The 24,552-nt window shown below is 40.6% G+C and overlaps 1 protein-coding gene across 16 annotated transcripts in view; it reads right to left on the bottom strand.

Moving 5' to 3' along the window:
* TRAF3 (TNF receptor associated factor 3) overlaps positions 1 to 24,552 on the bottom strand; it is a 187,872-nt gene that overhangs the window by 91,685 nt on the left and 71,635 nt on the right. For 5 of the 16 annotated variants that reach the window (XM_077123635.1, XM_077123640.1, XM_077123636.1 and 2 more), the window contains exon 2: positions 8,842 to 8,973. The exons of 1 other annotated variant lie outside the window; for it this stretch is intronic. Coding sequence is in view for 5 of the 15 variants with exons in the window: in XM_077123627.1 (XP_076979742.1) it covers positions 8,842 to 8,973; positions 14,225 to 14,264 (172 nt within the window). In the remaining 10 variants the exon portion in view is untranslated. Of the gene's footprint in view, positions 1 to 8,841; positions 8,974 to 14,186; positions 14,383 to 14,882; positions 23,598 to 24,552 lie in introns of those variants that run through there. 10 more of the 16 variants (XM_077123627.1, XM_077123623.1, XM_077123624.1 and 7 more) reach the window with 9 other exon arrangements.

Below are 24,552 nucleotides of genomic sequence, written 5' to 3'. Positions count from 1 at the left end.
TTTATTACACCCCCTTCCCCCAATTTAAATATGAGAAAACTACAGTGAAGTCTGCGTAGCCAAGTGGTAGAGCTGGGGTTTGAAACCAGGCAGTGCAAACACAGAGTCTGAGAACTTCACCTCTACTCTAAGTCCCTGCAATGCTACCCAGCAAATGTAAACAGAAATTTGTTATGCAACATCAAACGTCTTAAGTTTCAAAAAAAAAAAAAAATCAATATTTTGAACATAAAATATTCTATTATCAACACTTTCTTAAAGTAGTTTTATTGAGATACATTTACATACCAAACAATCCATCCAAAGTGTACAACCAATAGCTTTTTACTATTAAGGGTTGTACATTCGTCACCACGATCACTTTTAGAACACTTTCATTACTCCGAAAAGAAAAACCACACACCCCTCAGCAGTCACATCTCACTCCTTCTGTCCTTCTCCAGCCCTACATAATCACTAATCTAATTCTGTCTCTATAGCCAGCCCTACATAATCACTAATCTAATTCTGTCTCTATAGATTTCTTTATATTTACATTTTGTACAAATGGAATTATACAACAAATAGTATTTCTTTTGGTTTCCTTCACTTAGCATGTTTTTTTATTATTATTTTTTTAATTAGAGAAGTTGTAGGTTTACATGAAAGTCACATAAAAAAACACAAAGTTCCCATATACCTCCCTATTGTTGACACTTTACATTGGTATGGTACCATTGTTAGAACTGATAAAAGAATACTAAAATATTACTAACTATATAGTTTGCATTAGGTATATTTTTTCTCATATACTACTCTAATATTAACACTTTTGTAATAGTGATGTCCTTTGTTATAATTCATGAAAGAACATTCTTATATTTGTACTGTTAACCAGTCATTGTCTACAGCAGGGTTCACTTTTATACAGTCCTGTGTTTCATCCTCTAGCCCTCCTTCTAATGAGATATATGACTCTAAGCTTTCCCTTTCCACATCAGCACGAATAATTCAACACCGTTAGTTACATTCACAACAATATGCTACCATCACCTCTATCCATTTCCAAACATTTACAACCAACCTACTAGAAATTCTGCACAAATTAAGCATCAGCTCCCCATTCTCTACCCCCATTCTATCTCCTAATAACCTATGAGTTTTCTTACTATAATTAGTTCATATCAGTGAATCATACAGTATTTGTTCTTACGTGTCTGGTTTATTTCACACAACATAATGTCCTCAAGATTCATCCATGTAGTCACACACATCAGAACATCATTCCTTCTTACAGCTGAACAATATTCCACTATGTATATAGTTTTGTTTATCCATCCATTTGCTGATGAGCACTTAGGTTGCTTCCATCTTTTGTGAATAATGCTGCTGTGAACATCAGTATGCAAATGTCTGTTCACATCCCTGCTTTCAGTTTTTCTGGGTACATACCTAATAGTGGGATTGCTGGATCATATGGCGATTCTATACCATCAAACTGTTTTTCACAGCAACTGCACCAATTTACTTTACAGCAGGGAATACATGTTCCTATTTCTCCACATCCTCTCCAACACTTACAGTTCTCTGTTTTTCTTTAAATAGTGGCCATTCTAGTAGGTGTGAAATGATATATATCTCACTGTGGTTTTGATTCACATTTCCCTAGTGGCTATGATGTTGAACATCTTTTCATGTGCTTTTTAGCCATTTGTGTTTCTTCTTTGGAAAAATGTCTACCCAAGACTTTCGCCTACTCTTTACTGGGGTTGTTCGTCTTTTCATTGCTGAGCTGTAGGATTTCTTTATGTAATTGGGCTATAAATCCTTATCAGATATGAAGCTTCCAAATATTTTCTCCGAATGAGGAGGCTGCATTTTCACCCTCTTGACAAAGTCCTTTGTAGCACAAAAATATTCAATTCTGAGGAAGTCCCATTTATGTATTTTTTCTTTCATTGCTTATGCTTTGGCTGTAAAGTCTAAGAAACTACTGCCTACCACAAGATATGTTTTAAAATATTTTTATTGACAGATCTTCACACACATACAATCCATACATGGTATACAATCAATGGCTCACAATATCATCACATAGTTGTGTATTCATCATTGTGACAACCACGAGATTCTCAAAGATACTTTCCTACATTTTCTTCTAGGAGTTTTATGGTTCTGGCTCTTATATTTTAACCCATTTTGAGTTAATTTATATAAGGTGTGAGCTAGAGGTCCTCTTTCTTTCACATATGGATATCCAGTCCTCTGAGCACCATTTTTTGAACAGACTGTCTTGTCCCAGTTTAGTGGACTTGGCAGCCTTGTCAAATATCAAGTTGGCCACAGATGTGAGGGCTGTCAACATTTTCTACATAAATAAAATGAATACATTAATAAAATTTTCTATCAGAATAATATTAAAAGTAAATCTTTAAATGCAGGTTAAAACAGTACAGCTCAGCTCCAGGAAAGGAAGCCAGGACAGTCTGTAAGGGCACCCATGGTGGATACACGACGACAATCCCCACCTTCCTGTTCCATGGCCCTTGTAGCACCCAGCACACACTTTGTGCATAACACCTAGCTAAGTCCCAGGTACCCGAGGGGAGTTGGGACCCAAAGCCTTGAGTGATCCAGGCTCTGTGCTCTTTCCACCAAACAGTGCCTAGCAAATGTTTCCCAATGCAGCACCCTTTCTTCAGTTTGGTACGTGTTGAAGGCACTAGGGAAATAAAACTTAAGAGAACTGCCTATAAATTAAAAAGATCAAATGCACTGGGCTGGGTTCTATTTGTTTTTAATACTAACTCTACTAACTCATTCTCTTCAATAATCTCTATATTTGAAGTTGAAGGATCCATTTAAATATTACCCCTCACAATATATTTGTTCACTTATATAAGAAAGAATTCAAAGGAAGAGAAAAGAAAGATATAGAAAGCCTATTCAGGATATAAAAAGCCATCTATTCTTAGTTGTTTCTTACTCTTTGCAGAGGGGGAAAAAATAGAAATATTCAAAAATCTGTAAAAGGAACAAGTTAGTAATGGGAGACTATTTCTTGGTTGAATCAGAAAATACTTGGAAACTGCTGAAGCAGTCCTAGAGAGGAAAGGGCTGATGCAGACCATCACAACCACCTCACAAGAAACTAACACCCAGTGTTGGTTTATTCATTCAATAAACATTCAAGTGGGACCTACGGTGAGGCAAACATTGTGATAGGTAAAGGGGAACAAAAGACAGGGGCCCTGCCTTACAGAGTTGACAGTTTATAGGGAATGGGAAATAGCACAAGTAACTGCATGTGTATGATGCAAACTACCAAAGGAAAGTACACGGAGTACATGGCAGTGACACCTACTTAAGTGGGATAGAAGAAAGACCTCTCAGAGGAGAAGATGCTTAAAGCTATAATCTGAAGAATAATCAGAAGTTAAGTATTTTCAGCAATTTTCAGATTTAAAAATTATCAGCATAGGTAAATGCAATAAAAGAAAATCAAATGTTTAAAAACTGGTTTATATGAAAGACCAATTCAACATCTTATTTCATGGGTTGTATAGGGAAAAAATCCCTTTACAATCCTAGGTTTTAAGCTTTTTGTTGTATGATAATCATGCTCAATCAATATTAATTTATCAAAAATATTAATTTGTTAAAAAAAGATACTTTTCCCTTAGCACTACTTTTCCAAGCATCAAATCAAACCTGCATACCAAATGGCTTGCAGACATTAAATTACATTTCAAAATTATCTTTAAAGATGATACAGGAGATGTTTTTCAGCAACTTATATATTCCAGTCTTACTCTAACTTCATATTATACAAATAATTTTTAGATAAGCAAATTTAAAGTAAGGAGTGAATATGTTTTACATAATTCAAAGCTGCAAGTTTTAATAAATGATACCACCCATACTGATGAATGATAAACTGTCCAAAACTATTCGACATTTTAAAAAACCCAGCTAGAAGGAAAAGTGAATATTCTAGGAACTATGGATTCTGAGTTAAGTTTCTCAGCGAAGAAAGATTGTTGAACCATAAGGACACAACCATGGCTGGGGGTTGGGAGGAAGGTCAACAGGGAGAAAGGGCCAAGGAGAAAGGAAAGGTAGGGCAGGCGCATGGTGGGAGAGTTGGGCCTCTGTCATTGGGTGTCCACATTCCCTCTGCACTCTGGTGCTAGGGGTACTGTTAATAAAACACTGGGATGGCAGAAACTTCGGTATTTATGTGGAACCTGAGACTCAGAGCTAGAGCTATAAAGCTATGAAAGTCAGCATTACCCAATAAAGGAACTGTTTAAGAAGCTGAAAAAGGGATCAGACTTCGACTAGAGATATGAATGAAGCTGATATGGATAGGACTATGGTAAATCAGAATACAAGGTAAAGGATGATATCATTCATATTTTAAAACTTCAAATTCTGTGTGAGACCAAAGGGAGAAATGTTTATTTGGTGCAAAATTTGTATTTTGGTTAGCACATAACCCAAGTTAACTTGTATGGTCAGTTTAGTTGAATACCATAAGTACATGGAATCTTGAACAGGGTATGAGATCTTGTTGGTATTTCCAGGTTAGTGTCATGTCCCGAAATAGCCCAGAGTCATCTGGGCAGTGCATAAAAGAGTATTTGCAAAGTCCCCTTGGGGAACTGGGGAGAAAGGAGGAAATATTCAATTTCCCTGCTGGGAGAATTCCTGATATTCTCACAAGCAGCGAGGATAGCCAAATCAATAGACGGAGCCCTCGATCTTGGGGTTCGCCTTATGAAACTTATTCCTGCAAAGGAGAAGCTAAGCCTGCTTATAATTATGCCTAAGGGTCACACCAGAGAACCTCTTTTATTGCTCAGATATGGCATCTCAAAGCCCGGTGAGCTCGCTGCCTTCCCTCCTATACGGGACATGACTCCCAGTAGTGTAAATCTCCCTGGCAATGTGGGAAGGAATTCCCAGGATGAGCTGGGACTCGACATCACGGGATTGTGAAAGCCTTCTTGACCAAAAGGGAGAAGAGAGAAATGAGACAAAATAAAGTTTCAATGGCTAAGAAATTTCAAATAGAGTCGAGAGATTATCCTGGAAGTTATTGTTATGCACTATTTAGATATTTCTTTTTAGTTTATGGTGTATTGGAGTGGCTTGAGGAAGTACCTGAAACTGCTGAGCTGTGTTTCAGTAGCCTTGATTCTTGAAGATGACTGTATAACAATATAGCGTTTACAAAGTAACTGTGTGATCATGAAAACCTTATGTCTGATGCAGCTTTTCTCCAGGATATGGACAGATGAGTAAAAAAATAAGGTTAGAAAATAAAAAAATAACAGGGAGAACAAGGAGTAGAATAAATTGGGTAGACTGAAATACTACTGGGAAATGAGAGGGAGGGATAAGGGGTATAAGACATGTGAGGTTTTTTTTTTCTTTTTATCCTTTTTTCTAGAGTGAGGTAAATGTTCTAAAAACGATCAGGTTGATGAATACACAACTTTTGGGATGATCCTGTGAACCACTGACATGGACCATGTATGGACTGTATATGTGTGAAGATTCGTCAGTCAAAATATTTTTTAAAAAAACAATGGATTGGGGAAGAGGAATAAAACAGATTAGTTCTGGAAGTGCTAACACTGCACGATCTGTCTTCTCATGGTGTGCCAAACCCAAACCCCATCCTAACTCTTTCTTTGCAGACTATTTCAACTCAGCCTGTTGTGTTCTATGGAGGGGGAGGGTAGGGGGCATCCAGTTTCAGCTTTCTGTTTAGGAAACAGAATGTGCCTTATTGCATGGATACACAGATGTTCCGTGGCTGAATACAAGCTGCCATGGGAGCACATACCAGGGGTGCTCATTTTAAGTGGAGGGTCTGAAGAACCTTGCAAAAAGAATCCTAACTGATGAATCTGCCTGTGAAATGCCACACTGAAATACACACAGGCTTAGCTAAGCATGAAAATTTGTCATTTTTAATTGAATATCATGATTTTTTTTTTACAAGGTCCTGTACTCCCACTTCACTGTCCTTAAAATAATTTTTTTCTTCTAAGCTGAAGAACAATTTTAATGAGATTATCCTGGTAAATTCATTTTTAGTTTATCACAAGCTTCTAACACCACTGCCTATTTCACTTCTCATAACTTAACGAACACCCTCACCTTGACTCAAAAGCAGGGAAGAATCAAAGAACAAGTCTGGCTTTCTCCTTTGGGGTTACCACATCTAAACTTCCTTGAGAACTGTTGGGCATGCTGTTTGTTGAGGACCTTGCTTCACAGTCCTGAGTAAGTTAACCTTCAGGTGGGGCATCTAGGTAACTGGATTCCTTTTAACAAAAAAACTGGCGTTCTTCAAGACTAAAAGCAAAAATCTTTCTCCACCTGAAAGGTTATTTCTAAGACTCTTGATGCAGTTCTCTCTTAAAAGAGGTAATTTAATTCTTTGTCACATAAGTATATCAACACATTTATCCAGGGCTTTCCATGCAGGACTAAAAGGAAACTTCTGAAGACTGCATTCTTGATCTCTGCTTGCCATTCTGGACTTTCCCATACTACCCCACATGCCTAGCGCGCAACAAGATCCAGATGCTACTTATCTGCCTGCTGGCCTCATTCCTTCTTTGACACATTTACCACAGTTCCCAAATCTGAGAAGGCTGGTAGTGCTCCAGGGGCTTCAAAATTGTTCCAATATTAATTGGGTTCCTTTTATGTGATAAACTTCCTAAATATTCCTATATGGGACAAGGAGGGGGCCAAGAACTGTGAACTCAGGTAGTCACACCATTGGTCCTCCTGTCAAGAGATATAAATAACAGGGGACAGGACAGGGAGCATAAGTCACAGCCAGCAGGTGGCAAGGGGACATTCATCCAGACCAGGAGCAGGCAAACAGCCCACTAGGTCTATTTTTACCCCTACTGTCTGTTTTTATATCTAAAGTTTTCTCAAAACATAGCCATGCCCATGTGTTTACATACTAAATAGCTGGATACCCAACTGGCCTGCAAAGCCTGAAGCATTTACTGTTTGGCCCTTTATAGAAAAAGCGCGCTGACCTCTGGTCTAGGCCGCTAAGCCCAGTCCACTTTTACCATGCTGTCAACTTTTGCATGTGCATGTGTGGCAGCAAAAGGGCTACCCCACCTCCCCACCCCCAGCCATGGTGGGGGGGCGGGCAGGAGTAGGTGTTCATGTATCAAGGAAGAATGTGAATGTGCATGTCCTAGGCTGCTGCACATGTGCTCACTATACTCTCACCAAGCACCCCTGTACTCCCCTGTGATCTAAAAGGGAGACCTGCCAGAGATCCCTCTCCACTTGTAGCAGTCTCTGTCCTATGACGAAACCCTTTCCTTTTCCTTATTTCCCCCTCCACAAATCCAGTTTGAAGCTCATCTCTTATCAAAGACTCAACGTGAACTCTTTCCTGTTAATGTAACAGATGTTTCCTAAGTACTGCAGTCTAACCCAACTCCCAACTCTCACGTTTATTAGCTTCACTCTTCAGGATGAATTCACTGGCCAACACATACTGGCCAAGGACCTGGGAGTACATTCATAGGACTGCACATCTATACAATATACGTTTTTATTTGTCTCAAATAAATTAGGTAAAGAATCTGGTACTCATTTTGGGGTGAAAAATGTTCTGGAATTAAACAGTGTTGATTGCTGCACTAAAAACTAAAAACCACTGAATTGTACCTTTAACTAGGCAACTTTTATGGCATGCAAATTATATCTCATAAAGCTGTTACTAAAAAAAGAAATTAAAAAAAATCTGATTATGAAAGTACTCATTTCTTATGCTTTCTATCTCTAGCATGTGAAAAAATGCCATCTCTTAAACTGGTGAATGAAAACACTAAAGATTCTAGTAAATAGGCTGCATAATAAATTACCCCCAAATGTAGTGGCATAAGCATCAACTCTTCATGTTCACAGATTTGGGGTCAGTAACGTGGACAGTGTGCAGCAGGGGTGGCACATCTTTACCCCACAGGGTCTGGGGTCTTAGCTAGAAGGTAAGTAGGCTGAACCACTCAAAGGGCCATTTGCTCACATGTCAGGGTCTCAGTCAGACCTACCACACAAGATTTCTGTGCAGCTAGTTTGGGCCTCCTCACAGCATGGGGGCTGGCTTAAAAAAGAGAAAACGATGAAAGAAAAACCAGGTAAGAACTGTATCCTTTTAAAGACCTGGTTTGGAAGTCACACAGGTTCACTTCTGCCATACTTAGTGGGTGAGGTGGTCACAACCCAACCCAGATGCAAAGGGAAGGAACAAGAACCCACCTCTTGGTCAAAGTCCCATGGTCAGAAGAATATATAGAATAGGCGATAATATCGGGGCTATTTAGGAAAACACAATCTACCACACTGAATTCTACAATAAAATCTCAATCTTCTCAAAGACTGGCAAATTAAAATTTGGATTAACTGGCATCTGGCCAAAAATCAATTTGTAATTTACCTTGTAGGCTAAACCTCCTCCTAATGTTACTATGTTGTCCTGCCTTAGTAAAAACAATACAATGACCCTGACTCAGTGTGAGGATCCATGTTCACTTCTGGATGGCCACAAATACCACAGTACAGATGTCAAGCCTGAATTGATCTTAATGTTTCTGGCTCTGGGCTCCAGGCTCAGTACTCATCGCAGCATGCGACCTATGAGGCAAATGTCATACCCCAAGAACACTGCCAGCAAACAATATAAGTTCAATAAATGAAAAAAGAAAGGAGGAAGGGAAGATGGGGACTTTTTAAATTCTAAGTTATCATGATAGGTTTCTTTCTGATTACAAGAAAAACAACAACAACAACAAAAAATTAAGAGCAAACCTCTTCTGTCAGAAAAGCAATCCTTAGGAGAATAGAGAGCCAGGAGCCAGGTTTCTGATCCTAGATCTAATTCTGACCAGCCTTGGGACCTTAACCAAGTGGCATAGCTTCTCTGGGCCTCAGCTTCCTCATCTGTAAAACAAAGGGATTGAATTAACTGAAGACTTCTTTTTTTAATATTTTTATTGTCAAAACTTAACAAACAAACACACAAACATTCTTGGCATACAAACATTCTATACATGGTGTGCAATCAATGGCTCACAGTATTGTCACATAGCTGTGTATTCATCACCATGATCATTTTTCTGAACGTCTGTCTGCATTACTCCGACAAAATAAAAAAAGAAAAAACTGCATACATACAATATCCCTTATCCTTCACTAACCACTAGTATTTCAATCTACTCAATTTATTTTAACCTTTTCCCCCCTATTATTTATTTTTTATCTATATTTTTTACTCATATGTCTATACCCTAGGTAAAAGACATGCCACATACAAGGTTTTCACAATCACACAGTCACACTGTAAAAGCTATATCATGATACAATCATCTTCAAGAAACATGGCTACTGGAACACCACTCTACAGTTCCAAGTACTTCCCTCTAGCCACTCCAATACACCATAAACTAAAAAGGGGATATCTATATAATGCTTAAGAATAACCTGCAGGGGCAGACCATGGTGGCTCAGCAGGCAAGAATGCTTGCCTGCCATGCCAAAGGACCTGGGTTCGATTCCTGGTGCCTGCCCATGTAAAAAAAAATAATAATAATAACCTGCAGGATAACCTCTTGACTCTGTGAAATCTCTCAGCCACTAACACTTTATTTTGTTTCATTTCTGTCTTCCTCCTTTTGGCTGAGAAGCTTTTCTCAATCCCTTGATGCTGAGTCTGGCTCATCCCAAGATTTCTGTCCCACATTGCCAGGAATATTTACCCCCTTGGGAGTCACGTCCCATGTTGGGCGGGGGGGGCGGGGGAGAGCGAGTTCCTTTGCCATGTTAGCTTAGAGAGAGATAGGCCACATCTGAGCAACAAAAGAGGTTCTTTGGGGGTGATTCTTAGGCCTAATTTTATTTTTTTTTTAATTTTTATTTATTTATTTTTTCCTTAGGCCTAATTTTAAGTAGGCTTAGCCTATCCTTTGCAGGGATGAGTTTCATAGGGGCAATCCCCAAGATCAAGGGCTTGGCCTATTGATTTGGTTGTCCCCACTGCTTGCGAGAATGTAAGAAATTCTCCAAATAGAAAAGCTGAGTATTTCTGCCTTTCTCCCCGTTCCCCCAGGGGGACTTTGCAAATACTTCTTTATTCACTGCCCAAAGCACTATGGGATTTATCACGGCATCACACTAACCTGGACAAACCAATAAAATTGCATGCCCTATTCAAGATTCCATATACTTATGTTGTTCAATTAAACTGACCACAGAAGTTAAATTAGGAAATGCACTAGCCAAAATATAAATTTTGCACCAAGTAAACATTTCTTCCTTTAGTCTCACACAGAAGTTGAAGTTTTAAAATATGGATGAGATCATCCTTTACCATCTTATGATATACCTTAGTCCTATCCAAATCAGCTTCATTCATATCTCTACTCATATCTGATCACTTTTTCAACTTTTTAAACTAGCTGAAGATTCTTAAGTGAGGCCCACAGACATGTCGCCGCCACGTACCCACTGAAGTGTGCCTAGAGTTGGGCCAGCCTCATTTTTAACAGAGTTACACTGTGTGATCTGAAAGTGTATTAACAAAGAGAATGAATTCTACAAGAGTGGAAAATGTGTTCCCAGAACATGGCCTGCCCCTCTCTTAGGAGCTATAGCCTTGGCAGATATTACCGTCCCAGTTGGGGCCTCCCACTCCAACTCTCAGATGCCCTTCTGCAGTCAGGTTGTTTAGATGCATTTTACAAAATATTAGCAAATAGACATTTCAGTAACATACAATCAAGATATCAATAAAGTTTAAATTTACAAAAGGGAAAATGGTTTTCAAAAAAAGTATGCTACAAATATTTCTAAGAAACAAAAATTATGGGAACTATTAAGCTTTACCACTGGGGAAACCCCGGATATTATGCCAAACATTAGGGACGCCCAAATCAACAGGCCAAGTCCCTGATCTTGAGGCTTGCTCTTGTGAAGCTTATGTATGTAGTGGAGAAGCTTAGCCTACCTATAGGTATGCCTAAGAGTTACCTCTGGAGGACCTCTTTTGTCGCTCAGATGTGGTCTTTCCCTCTCTCAACCCAACTCTGCAAGTGAAACCATTGCCCTTCACCCTACATGGGACATGACATCCAGGGATGAAAGTCACCCTGGCAGCATGAGAGATGACTCCCAGGGACAAGCCCAGCCTGGCCCAAGGGATCAGCAATGCCATCCAGACAAAAAGGTGGAAAAGAAGTATAACAAAGTATCAGCAGCTGAGAGAGTTCAAACAGAGTCGAGAGGCTACACTGGAGTTCACTCGTAGGCATGCTTCAGTTAGACACTGTTACCTATCATAACTTGCCAAGCCCCAACCAAAACCATTCTTGCCAATCCTGAAGAATACCTAGGGCATTATAAAGATTCTATAGAGGTTCTGTGCACTAGGATAACTGTTTAAAACCTGCAACTTCCAGGTGGGTCCCTGGACCAGATAAGTCCTAAAATGCAGAGAAGCCAGCTCCTCCAGAACATCAGCTAGTTCTATCTCCCTATCCCATATTACTGACAGCCACTTCCAACTAAAAAGTTAGCCCAAATATGCCTAAAGATCAAAGGTGATGATGGAATTATACAGAAAAGGCTGGGTTTAACAAATGAGTATGAGTGCTGAATCATTATACTAATAATTCTTTTAGCCTCCACTACCTCAGAGCAGCTAGAAATAAAAATCTAAAATTGTGGAATTGTAACCCATACCAAATTCTGAAATCTGTTCTACAACTAATTGCTGCAATGTGCTTTGAAATTCATTGCTTTTATGTATGTTATTTAAAGAAAAGGAGGAATATAACAAAGAAGATAGGATTTAACAAATGAGTATGACTGCTGAATCATTATATTGGTATTTCTGTTGGTCTCCAGTGTCTTGGAGCAGCTAGAAGAAAAAATGAAAATTCATGAACTGCAACCCATACCAAATTTTAAAACCTGCTCTATAACTACTTGTTAAAATGTACTTAGAAATTTATTGCTTTTTTGTATACAGGTTATATTTCACAATAAAAAAAATTGAAAAAATACTTCTAAGAAACAGCAAATAATTCTTTGGTAATAAAGATAGGATGCTCTCATTTATTATTTTCACAAGTTTGATATTTTGAATATGGGTCTAATTTGGACCACATTCTCCAAAACCAAGCATCATGGTTCTCTGAAGACAGCAGAGGAAGAGCTGCCAGCAGGAAGTCAGGCCTTCTGGTAGAGCCTTGGGTACATTACTGAAGAGATGCTCTTCAGCTGGAAGAAGGAGCTCGCCCATGGCTACCAGCCCATGGGCAACTAAAAGTGGCAAGCCCTTAGCAAGTATGGATGTTCAGCCCTCATTCAAATACCACGGCAGACTGCAGTGCCGGAATATTATACACACACACAGGCTAGTTCCCCAACCTGAAGCTGGAAACCATCTCTTGACTATATTCTGTTCAAGAACCAAGATACCAAAGCAGATATCACTGGAGAAAGAACTGGTATGAACAGACAAACTGGTAAATAAAGGGAAAGGATGTGCTTCACATAGGAAGCTGAGTTTGCTTCCACTAATCATGAATGCAGGCTCTCAGCTGGAAAATCTTACTTCAAACACTAGAAGGTTCAGAATCCATTCACGAGCTTTTCAGAATGCATGCAGTTGCCAAGGTAACCCTGACATTGTATTTCTTGGCCCTGGACATACAAATTACCACCCATAATGCATTTAATACAGTTTGGGGCCACCAATTTATAGCAAAACAAATCTGAATTCTGACTTTTTATCTCCCACATAGATAAACAAAGAGGAGCAGCTGGAGGTAGTATTCAACTCGCCACATATGTAAAAATGCTCATCTGAAGGCAAAAATAAGAACCAGGGAAATTCTACTTCATCATCCAGCACCATATGGTTGAAATTGTGTAAAACAAAATGTTCCATGCCAGATTAAAGAAACTATCATTTCCTAAGTTAAAGAAACAAATATGCCATTATCACATTTCTGAAATTCGACTATGTTTAACAAGTCAAAGGAAAAGCAGATCTCTTTAAAAAATGCTTTCAAGAATTTATTTAGAGGGCACACGACAACAACAAATAAGATGACTCTTCAAATGTCAACAGTGTCACTAATAAGGTATTGAAGTTCTACTTCTTAGGATCAAAAGAGATCTACTCAATCATAATTCTTCCCCTTAACTAGGGGCATTCATGAACATTTAAAAAACATGCTATTCATGACTTTTAAGTTCCCTTACCTTCTTATCATCCACCCTCTGAGCAAAGAGATGAAATCAAATTATCAAGTGTAAAAGGCAAAGGTGCCTTCGATTTCCTTTGCTAGGAAACTCACTGCATCGTAACTTACCAGAGCTGCTGCAGGACACGACTGCCTGAGCCCCGTCACCCAGAAAACGGCTTACATTCTCTCTGAACCCTAGGTCCAGGGGAATAGCACCTTCACCACCTCCTCCTTCAAACTGCAGGCAGCGGACAGCACTTGGGAAGGGGGGTGAAAGGCTTCACCATGAGTTGTCTCCACACTAAAAGGGACTTTTGCAACCGCTGCATTGCAGTCTTTCTGAAAAGCTACCAAGCTCAGAGGCAAAAGCGCTGGAGAAAGACTCCCCTCCCTCTGGCACAGGAAGCTGCCTTTAAAATCACAAAGATTTTTAAAAGATCTTAAAAAAAAGAATGTTGCAAACACCTTGGGGGCATTTCTAGATTTCTAACCTGCTTCCTAAAGATTGACCGATTTATGATTTTTACTGGGAAAATGGCTTTGTCAATTGACTGTGATGCTGCTGGGTAAGAATGCTGAAATTAGCAAACTGTGCATATAACAGCCCTATCTTTGATACTCAAGTGCTCCCTGTAAAAATCCTGCACATCGGCTACTGAACACCATCTGCAATGCCTCCACTAAAGAGCTCATGGGGATGAGCTATGACTATCATACCAGAAGGCACAGCAATGACAGCCACATCTAGACCCTCTGTGGGTAGCCATCACCTGAACGCCCAGCTACCTTCAAAGCAGAGCACAGTGAAAACCTTTTGGAATATTAAAATATCAAATTAAATACTTTAAACTATTAACCATATGACCAAATTTGGGAAACAAGCTAAAACAGTAGTGAGCTTACTAAGTGATGTGTAATTTCCATGCATCCACCCCATTCACCTTCCAGTGAGTGCAGATCATATGCTGTGCTTGAAGCCATTCTGGTAAGGCGGGCCGCACAGTCACAGGATTCAGGGAGTGGGGTCCTATACAATGGAGAGCAGCAGTATCCAAGGGAGGGTGGAACTAGAGCTGGTCTGGAGAGCCAGGACAAGGTTCTACAAGAAAGGAGCATTTAATATGGCTTAGGAAGAAAAGGCAAGAGACCAGCTTATGTGCACACACTGGCTATGCACCCTTCTTGGCATGCAAGGGCATGCCTCAGCAGGACCGCATGGGTGACATGCTCCTGACAGCCCAGAGCAAGCACTGTCCTACCAGGCTGACAGAAGCAGTACTGGAGGCACAACACTGGCCTGAGCGCAGGGTTACTACATAGAGTCCTGATCTGGGCCTGGCAGCATGGCTGTCCGATACACCACAAACACTGAACGGCCACTCCAGTGAACACCTCCTGATGGGATCAAACCAGCCTGTTCAGAAGGCTTGGTCCTACCCCACATGTGGTGCCCAGCCTGCCTTCTAACAAATGCTCCATAAAGGACTGGGTGAATGAATAAACAAATTCAGGAACCTACTGGTCCCACCCTCACTCTAGCAAGGAATATCCCTGTCTTCTCTGACGAGAAAGCTCTTCCTTTGCCTTCCTTCTGTCTACCTGACTCCCTTCACACCTCAGGGTCCTATGCCTTCTGTTCAAGAAGGCCTTCCTTGACTCCACTCCAGGTAGCAAGGCCAGCTAATAAGACTCCTGTGCTGGTACATCACCTTGGTGGCTGGCTTTTATGGAGGGCTCAGCAGATGCCAGCTACTGCTGCCCCTGACAGAGCTCATTTGCTCCTCTATGAGGTAGTATGATGAGGTACCTCTATGAGGTACAGATGAGACTGAGGCAAGTCCAAGAGGATAGAGCCATGGCTCACGCCCAGGCACCCAGCCTACATAAACCAAACCATACCACCCTGCCATGCCCAGGTGCCCAAGAAAATTTTATTAAAACAAAGTGGAAGAGATGGATGTTCTTCCTGGGGGCTTTACCTCATGGAAGCTGGATAGATCAGACTCATGGGAAAACGTTTTAGGAAAAAATGTGGTCTTCTTACCTGCTCTCTCTCTTTCTCTGCCTTTTAAGGTGAGATATACTTTAGACCAAGCCAATCTACCTCATGTAAATTCCTGAAAGCCAGAATAATCTTATAGCAGGCAATGGGTGAGCAGGGGAGAGAAAGAGGCAGTGGGAGGAAATGCCTTTTTGCCATCACTGAGCTTTAGAGAGACTTACTAGAGCAGTTTAAAGGCCTCTAAAGAACTTTCATCAAAGAACCCCTGGCATATACAGGTGCTACTCTGGGCACTCACCACAAAGGAAGTGCCAGCAGAACCCTGCCTTTCAAATCAGGGATCAAGCCTTGTTCTCTGCACAGTCACAGCTGCCAGCATGACAACTGCAATACTGTAATATGCTTCTTTCCCTTACTCAGTGCTATCAGGCCAGAACCCCGTGCTCAGGCCTAGTGGACTTTCTCCGGAGGGTGCAGAGGAGCTAGAAGGAGCAAGAACAGACAAGGTCTAGAGAGTGGTGGAAGGCCCCAGAGGCCCAAGAAACCTATCTTCTAGGCAATGTGCATTTCAGAGAGAGGGGAATGCTGAGGGCAGCACCTCCTCTAGGGACAGCGGTGGTCAGAGGAGGGTGAGGGAGAGCAGCACCTTCCATTCTAAGCATCTGAAAAGTGAGGGCAGCAAGCAAATATTGTATGAAAGCCTAAAGAAAGGTGCCAATAGGACCCCCTCGAGGCCATAGAGGGGGCTTCCTACCACCTTTACTTCACAGAGAAAGAGGATACAGAAGCTCAGGCAGGACCAGTAGGTGCTCAGTCAATGCTGCTTGGCTCAACTTGAGAGAACTATACTGCAGGGCCAGGCTGGGTTCCAACTGGGAATCCACAGCCCACATCTTCCACCTTCTCTCATAGATCCTGCCCTATGCACGGGGTTCTGAACCCATCAGTCACTTTTTCTGAATCTCAGATTCCTTGTCTATAGGAAACGAATACCTACCCCATAAGCCTAAAGGAGGGGATCTGATTTTCAACTGATAATGTATGTGCAATGCTCTTGAAAGTAAGAGCTGTCTCACAAAACTTAAGGCATGATGGTTATAAAATAACAGCTATATCCACAAACACACAATAATTTTTCAAAGCTTAACTCAACCTACATTTTTGTAGAGAGAACTAAAATGCTCTCACCAGTGACTGGAATGAGCGTAATAGAAACGAAATAGCCATATTGAAACTATAATCTAACTCGGACAGATTAGCTAATGTCCTTAATATATATACACATGAACTTGATGCAGATTATAGAAACATTCCTTTAGGTCTCAACTGAACACTTAATAAATTGCTCCAGAAATCACTAATATCTTAAGGTATTTCACTGCTTCAAAAATAGGCAATACAGTTACCAAAACTAACATAATAAAAACAAAGGAGTGAGTAAGACACTACCTGAAGGGAAAACACACAGGCCAATCATTCAACCACTTCCAGTGCCGCTGGGGCTCAAGAGCAAAGGGTCTTCTCTGAGAACCCAAGAGAAAACGGAGAGAACAGCACAAGTAAAAAACATAAAATCCACACAAAATTTGACTTGGCTACAGACTTAAATCATCTAATACTCTGCCAAATATCTAAGAAGATATTTATTTGATAAAATCATTTGATGACCATCAGATATGATTTGGTCTTTGAAAAGGATGCTGCAACCCTGGCTGCTTCTCTAAGCAACAGAAGGCCCAGGGTCTGGGCAGGCCACGGTGGCTCAGCAGGCAAGAATGCTCACCTGCCATGCCAGAGGGCCCGGGTTCGATTCCCGGTGCCTACCCATGTTTAAAAAAAAAAAAATCAGAAAAAAAAAGAAAGCCCAGGGTCACCAATAAAGAGCCCTATTTACAAACACAAATGTGAACTTAAACAATAGGTAAAAGAAGCAGTAAAAGCTGACATGGGCTCTTAGGTGTTTATTCAAGAGAAAGGGAAACATGCATCCAGGCATATACCTGTATGCAAATGTTCAACAGCAGCTTTGATCACAACAGCCAAAGGGGGGGTGGTGGTGGTGCAAATATCTATCAACTCATGAATTAACAAAAATGTGGCCTATCCATTCAACAGAATATGATTCAGCCATAAACAGGAATCAAGTACTAATTTATGTTACAACATAGATGAATCTTTAAAACACTATGCTAAGTGAAAGAAACTAGATACAAAAGACCACAAATTGTATGATTTCATTTATACACAATGTCCAGAACAGGTGATGCTTGCAAAACTCTGTGAATATACTAAAAACCACCGAACCGTATACTTTAAATGGGTGAGTTGTATGACATGTGAATAGCTCAATAAAGCTTTTATTTAAAAAAAAAAAAAACTGACACAAGGAGGCCAAATGCCAAACATCCATCAGTTGACATCACTTGAGATGCTGCTCATCTACCCACTTTTTAAAAAAAAGGAAGATATAAGAGTCTTCACTATGACCAAAACTGTATTAACTTCTGAGTCCCCTCCAAAACTTTAAAAATATGCTTCTCACTTACTCCTGCAAAGGAGAAGCTATGCTTACTTACAATTATGACTGAGTCACCCTTAGAGAACCTCTTGGTTGCTCAGATGTAGCCTCTATCTCTAAGCCAATTTGGCAGGTGAACTTACTGCCCTCCTCCTGACACAGGGCATGACTCCCAGGGGTGTAAATCTCCCTAGCAATATAGGACAGAACTCCCAGGATGAGCTGGGACTCGGCATCATGGGATTGTGAAAGCCTTCTTGATCAAAAGAGGGAAGAAATGAGACAAAATAAAGTTTCAATGGCTGAGAAATTTCAAACAGAGTCGAGAGGTTATCCTGGAGGTTATTCTTATGCATTATATAGATATCCCTTTTTAGTTTATGGTGTATTGGAGTGGCTGGAGGGAAGTATCTGAAACTGTTGAGTTGTGTCCCAGGAACCTTGATTATTGAAGATGACTGTATAATGATATAGCTTTTACAGTGTGACTGTGTGATTGTGAAACCTTGTATTTGATGCTCCTTTTATCTAAGGTACGGACAGATGAGTAAAAACAATAAAGAAAATAAATAAATAAATAATAAGGGGATGAAGGATAGAAAATTGGGTAGACTGAAATACTAATGGTCAATGAGAGGGAGGGGTTAAAGGGTATGGGATGTATGAGTTTTTTCTTTTTATTTCTTTTTCTGGAGTGATGCAAATGTTCTGAAGATGATCACGGTGATGAATACTCACTAGGTAATGATATTGTGAGCCACTGATTGTGCACACCATGTATGGACTGTATGCATGTGAAGATTTCTCAATAAAAATATTAAAATATATTATATATATATATACATACACTTCTCACTCCTCAAAACAACTCATAACTGCTTCAGTTAACTTCCCACCCCCAAACCTCAGAGTACAGTGTTCAGGAAAAAAAAAAAAACCTAACTTTAATGTAAAATATAAATGCATATATATATGTAAATGTAGTACTTTTAAACAGGAAGGAGAAATATCAGCAAGAAACATCACCCCCCCCCAAAAAAAAACCACATTAGTATTCATTTGTTTAGTTCTCTTTCTACTATGAAATAAGTAAGAGCACCTGGGTATTTAAGACCCCAAAATATTTACAAGCTTTGAGGTCAAAGGAAATATATTCATTAACTGAATGTAAAACTAGTAAGAATAAAAATAAGCCTCCTATAATAAAAGAAGCAACTAATTGATCTATAGAAAGACTGCATCCCTTAGGCTAGCAAACGTGCCCCCAAAAACAGCTGGTTCCCACTGCTTATGGTCCATCTTCAAATTCTCAAAAATGCAAAAGAAGATACCCTAAGGCTGACGTGGTAACCTGAGTCAATTCTGTAATTGGCTAAAATCTTCATTACAATAACGTGTGTTCTCTTTTCCGAGGGAAGAGAATCATGTCTATTCACAATTCACAATGAGTCAATCAATGTAGAATATTTTACATAATGGGAAAATGTATTGTGACCCAAAAGTTCAACATGTTCTCATTAAGTTACCAGAAATTACAGATGTAAAGATACTCCTGTTAACCAAAATCAAGAAAAGAAACTACTTTAGATATGCACACGTTTTCGGTTTGGTGGATCTAACTGTTCTTATGCTACTGTATTTCAAATTACTCAGATTGGTAGATGCATACTTTTAAGTACTGAACAGAGAAAATCTGCATGCTGACAACATAGGTAATTTAAAATTGGTTTTGACACTGCGTCACTCACTACCTAGATAGCTAATCAATGTCAAAACCTAACACAGATGGCTTCAGTTTTTGAAATACCTCTATGGTAAAATGGTTTTTCCAAAATTATGATACCATCTAAAGTGTTGACAGAGGCTTCTCACTGTGCTTCACGGTGAATAAAAACCTACTGTGGAAAGTCTTATAGCATTGTATCCATTTAACATTTTCCCAGTTGTTACATTCAGGCTTTTTTTTTTTTTTTTTAACCCAGGGGATGGAAAATACTGAAGCAGTTAAAACATATAACATTCTTCTGCTACGACCTTTAGAAACCGTTAGTCTTCTATAATATTCTAAAAGTCACGTTCAGAAACTGACAAGTTTATATATGCAATTCAGATGCAAACACCTTAAACTACATTTGTACACACACTAAGAAATCAAGTACTTACTATTCCAAAAACATGAGATATCTACAGCAAAGATATCACCCAATATTTTTTTATTTTATAAGGTGATCCCCCAAAAAGGGTAACTATAAAACAAAAGTGACAGAGTCTCCTTCAAACCCTGTAAATTCAACAATTTGAAAATACCTATGAAGAAGCTATGGGTGATATCACCTTGTCCTGCCACCATTACTCACTTATAAATCCCAGAATGTGTTTTGGAGGAAGTTTTCACAGTACAAACTCTTTTCCTAACTGTCTTAAAATACATCACAAAAGACCATTCTCATCAGTCTTTCTGAACATGCTGTATCAACTTATAAAATCTAAAAGAAAGAGAACATGTTTCTAGCTTAGTGTCATGGTTCATTAAATCTTAAGTCAAGCACCTTGGACAAAAATAATTCTAGCTTGAAAGGACAATCTTTAGAACTTATTTTCACATGTGATTCTACATAGTTTATCAAACACCAAAGAAAAAATCAGAAATAATACAGAGTGACATGAGCTTCAGAAAGGTACCATTTCACCCTACATCCTTAACAAATGTTTGAAATAGGCATACTTAGGCATATTTGAATATTAGCTCTTCAGTGCTTAATTTTTTTTAAAAAGGGGCAGGCTTTCCTACAGTCTGGCAATTAATAAAACATTTTCAAAATGCAATCATTTTAGAAAACAGGTAAATTTTTTAAAATTAAAGATTTTTATCTACATTAAAAATAAAGTAACTATATTGCATTTAAAAAGTCAGAAAATGTATATTAAACCCATTTGTGTTTACCAAGAGAGCAAAGATAAGTCAATGCAAGCACTAAAGACCCCAAAGGCTCCTGTAATGTCCCGTCTTGACTCACTATCCAGAGGAGAGAATGAGGTGCCATGCTCACTCACTGGTCTATTCCAAGCCGGGCTGAGTAAACCACACAGGACGAAGTCACCTCTACCATCTCCTCCAGGAATGTGCAGCTGGACCAAGGGAAGAGACCCAGGATGGCCAAAACAGGCACATTCTTTGTTCTGAGAGCAAGAGGGTACGTGGCCCCCGTGGTGCAATGTAACGCCCTGCAGGGCACACCTGAAAAGGCAGCCCATCTAGCACACCTCTCAGAAAGAAGAGAAGATGCAGAGGAGCGGGGCAGGAGTGCCAGCCCACAGCTCACCACCCATGTTGTAAGGACCACTGAGCTGCACCCTGGAGGGCAGGGGCTCTGTTCTCTTCCTTTGCATTTCCCGTGACAGCAGACACACCTGACAAACAGATGCTCAGTTAAGACCAGCCCACAATCCCTCACCTGCAGTTCTGAACTCCAAAAGACTGAAAAAATGCCCTCATAACTCATTTGGTGGCCTTCACCTGCTGTGAGGTGAGACACAGTCCTGATTTGCCCCACTTAGCATGAGCACTCAGATACATTCACTGAAGAAATGCTAATGTATTTGATAACAAGATGCTGTCTCAGATGTTTCCATTTTTAAATCCTGAAAATTCTAAATTCCAAAACACATCTGGCCCCAACAGTTTAAGATAAAGGACTGTGGCTCTGTAGCTTTAAACTGAAAGAGTTAACCATTTGCCAAGACAGTGATACCTTAACAATGTAAGGGGACAACAGGAAGACATCCCCTTTTCCTGGCCAGGGGACAAAGACAATTGTGGTTACAAATCTAGACCTGTACATCTGTTCATTCTACACACTTTTTTTTTTTTTTAACATGGTCAGGCACTGGGAATCGAACCCAGGTCTCCGGCATCGCAGGTGAGAATTCTGCCATTGAGCCACCGTCGCACTGACTGTTTAAAGTCTGTACTTTAAACATTCTACACACTGTTCAAAGCCTCTACGTGCCAGACACCGCACCAGATACTGGACACAGCAGAGGGGAAGACCATGAGGTAATAAATGAATACTCCTATCATACCACACATAGTGGGAAGTGCAAAAAGGAAAAGAAGGTGCTGATGCAGAAACTCAAAATGGAGCCTACTGCAAAGTGGTGGTCAGGGCAGACCTTTCTGACCAAGTGACCTGAAGAAGGCAGCCACACCCAGGAACAGGAAGAAAGGGCAAAGTTGCAGGCTGAAGCAGGTGTGCTAGGACAGGTGCACTAAGACAGGTCAGGTCTGTTCTAGGAACTTAGGAATTCAAGGCTCCAGGCTTCAACACAGAAGGCAAGAGTGAAGGAGCCCTGGGAGAAGGAAGGGAGGAGGCCCAAATGACACAGGTCTCAGAACTGGGATTTGACTATGTGATGGGAAGCTAGGCAGACTTGCCCACTTCAAGAATATAAAAGATCAATTACAAATCAGGCCCCCACCAGGCCTCAGCCATCACACCTGTCAACAAGAAGAGGGACGACACCTCCAGCTTCTAAACTGCTAACACTCTATGAAGAAACTTTGTGAAGGGAATCAACTGTTCACAGAACTTTCTAATCAGAAGGCTGACGAACTTAATGGGGGGAGCAGGGGTGGAGGGTGTAAATCATACTAAAATTTTATACAAAGAATAAAAAAGTAAGCAATGTGATAATCAGAAAAGAAGCACCAGTTTTCATCACTATTGACTATTACAAAAGGAAAAGGGCTGGCTAGTAGCACTGCACTCAGCTCATCCAAACTACTTGTGAGAACTAAAAGGGTATGCAAAGTACCTAAGTGTCTTGAGTACCTGGGAGAAAGACAGGAAATATCTTCCATGCAAGGTATTTCTTCAGGGGTCTGCTCTGAGTACAGCCTTCCTCCACATCCTCGCCACCAAACTGCTCAAAGGTTGGACAGGAGGGACTGTATGCATTTCCATTTCCACCTCTACGTGCTGTAGCTTCCTGCCTGACCTTCCCTAGAGCAGAATGAAGAAGAGGCTTGCCAAACAACTATTAAAAAGCACAAATGGAGGCAGATTTGGAGCAGCTGTAAAAAGCTTTATTAAGGATAACAAAATGGGTAAGTGCAGCTTAAACTCTTTTAAGGTTAAATGCTCACTTGGGTGAGATTTACAACATAACAACAAACTGCAATGAAGTGGTTTCTCAAACTTTTCCACCGAGGTACCCGCAGTGATACAGGAGAGAGACCCCTTAGGGACTGTGAAGCAACTCAATTTATGGAAGTTCTTACATTTAATATTAAAAATGCATGCAAATTTTACATGTAAATTTTACATTTATAACATAGCCTACAACATCCGTCCCCCTTATCACTCACAGTTCTTGGGAAGAGAAGTAATCAAAAAAGAAATCTTCCTATTCTCCCATTACCGGAGGAAAGGGCTGGTCTACTCTGTCTTCTCTCATGTCTTGCTTGCAGGGCCCCCTCTACGCATGCTCTGGACCCCAGTCCCTGCCCTCTGCCCCTCTCTTCTGGACCAAAGTCACCAGTGTACATGGAAGCCACAAGTTACCGGTGCTGCTCCAGCCTCCCAATCATCCTGCCCAATTCAGAGCAAACTCTTTCATAGAGCTATCAATGTGTTCTCCCCTTCTCTACCACCCCTCAGCATGCCCACACCAGTCCTGCCCAGGTCCCTAAAGTCCCCTACACTGCCAAATCCAATGGTCAACTCTCATTCCTCAACCGGCTTGACCCCCAAGCAGCAGCTGCCACATTTCATACCAGCCCACAAACACTTCCTGCACTGTGCTTCTCCCTGCCACTACTCCAACCTGGCTCTCTTCCTCACTCACCCCTCCCCAACTGCACCCTGCTGCAGTGGTGTCTTCTCATCTCCCCACTCCCAAACGCTCTTCATAACACCCAACAGAAATCTCCAGGCCCCCTCCCCTAGGATTTCCAGGTGGGTACATCCAATTATTAACTCAACACCTTCACTTGACTATCCAAGAAGCATCTCAAATTTAATAGGTCCAAAACTGAGCTCTTCATGCCCCACGCCTCCTCCCTTCAGACCCACCTCTAGTGGTCCCTGGATCCAGAAACAGGATCACCCAATTGTGTGGGTCATAGAGGCCCCTCTTCCTCACATGGCCCACCTAGAATCCAAGAGCAGGGATGATCTAGTCCATCTTCAAAATATGCCCAATCCAACCCCATTCTCCCTAAGACCCAGCTAAACTCGCCTCCCTGCTGCTCACAAAACAGACCATGCAGGTTCCCATTCCAATTCCCTCTGTTTAAACCCTTCTTCTCCTAGATCTTCCTAGGATTCCACATTCAAGCAGACAGGCCTTTCCAGGTGACCCCATTAGAGCAGCACCCCCACAAAACCCCTCCCTAGAGCCTGGTCCTTTTTCTTCCTAACACCTCTCTCTGGCATTAACTGATAAATTTCTTGGATTGCAAACTTTCTTCCAAATCAGAATATAAATTCCAAGGAAAGAATTTTGATTCATTTATGACTGTGTTCACAGCCCTTGGAAGAGAACCTTTCTTGAGTGAATTGGTTTACACTCTTATTTTGAAACATTATTTGTGTTCAACTCACTCCACAACTTTATAACACACAGATTTGTAAGCCCTCAATTAGAAGTATAGCAAACCCAATTTACAAGTCCTTCTTATAAATGCCATCCTGGCAGCAGTCATAGATGTCAAAAGACCTAACTACAAGGTTACTCATCAGAGCATT

This window comes from Tamandua tetradactyla, chromosome 12 (assembly GCF_023851605.1).
Source record: "Tamandua tetradactyla isolate mTamTet1 chromosome 12, mTamTet1.pri, whole genome shotgun sequence".
Lineage (NCBI taxonomy): Eukaryota > Metazoa > Chordata > Mammalia > Pilosa > Myrmecophagidae > Tamandua > Tamandua tetradactyla.
This window is presented reverse-complemented; position numbering and strand designations above follow the sequence as displayed.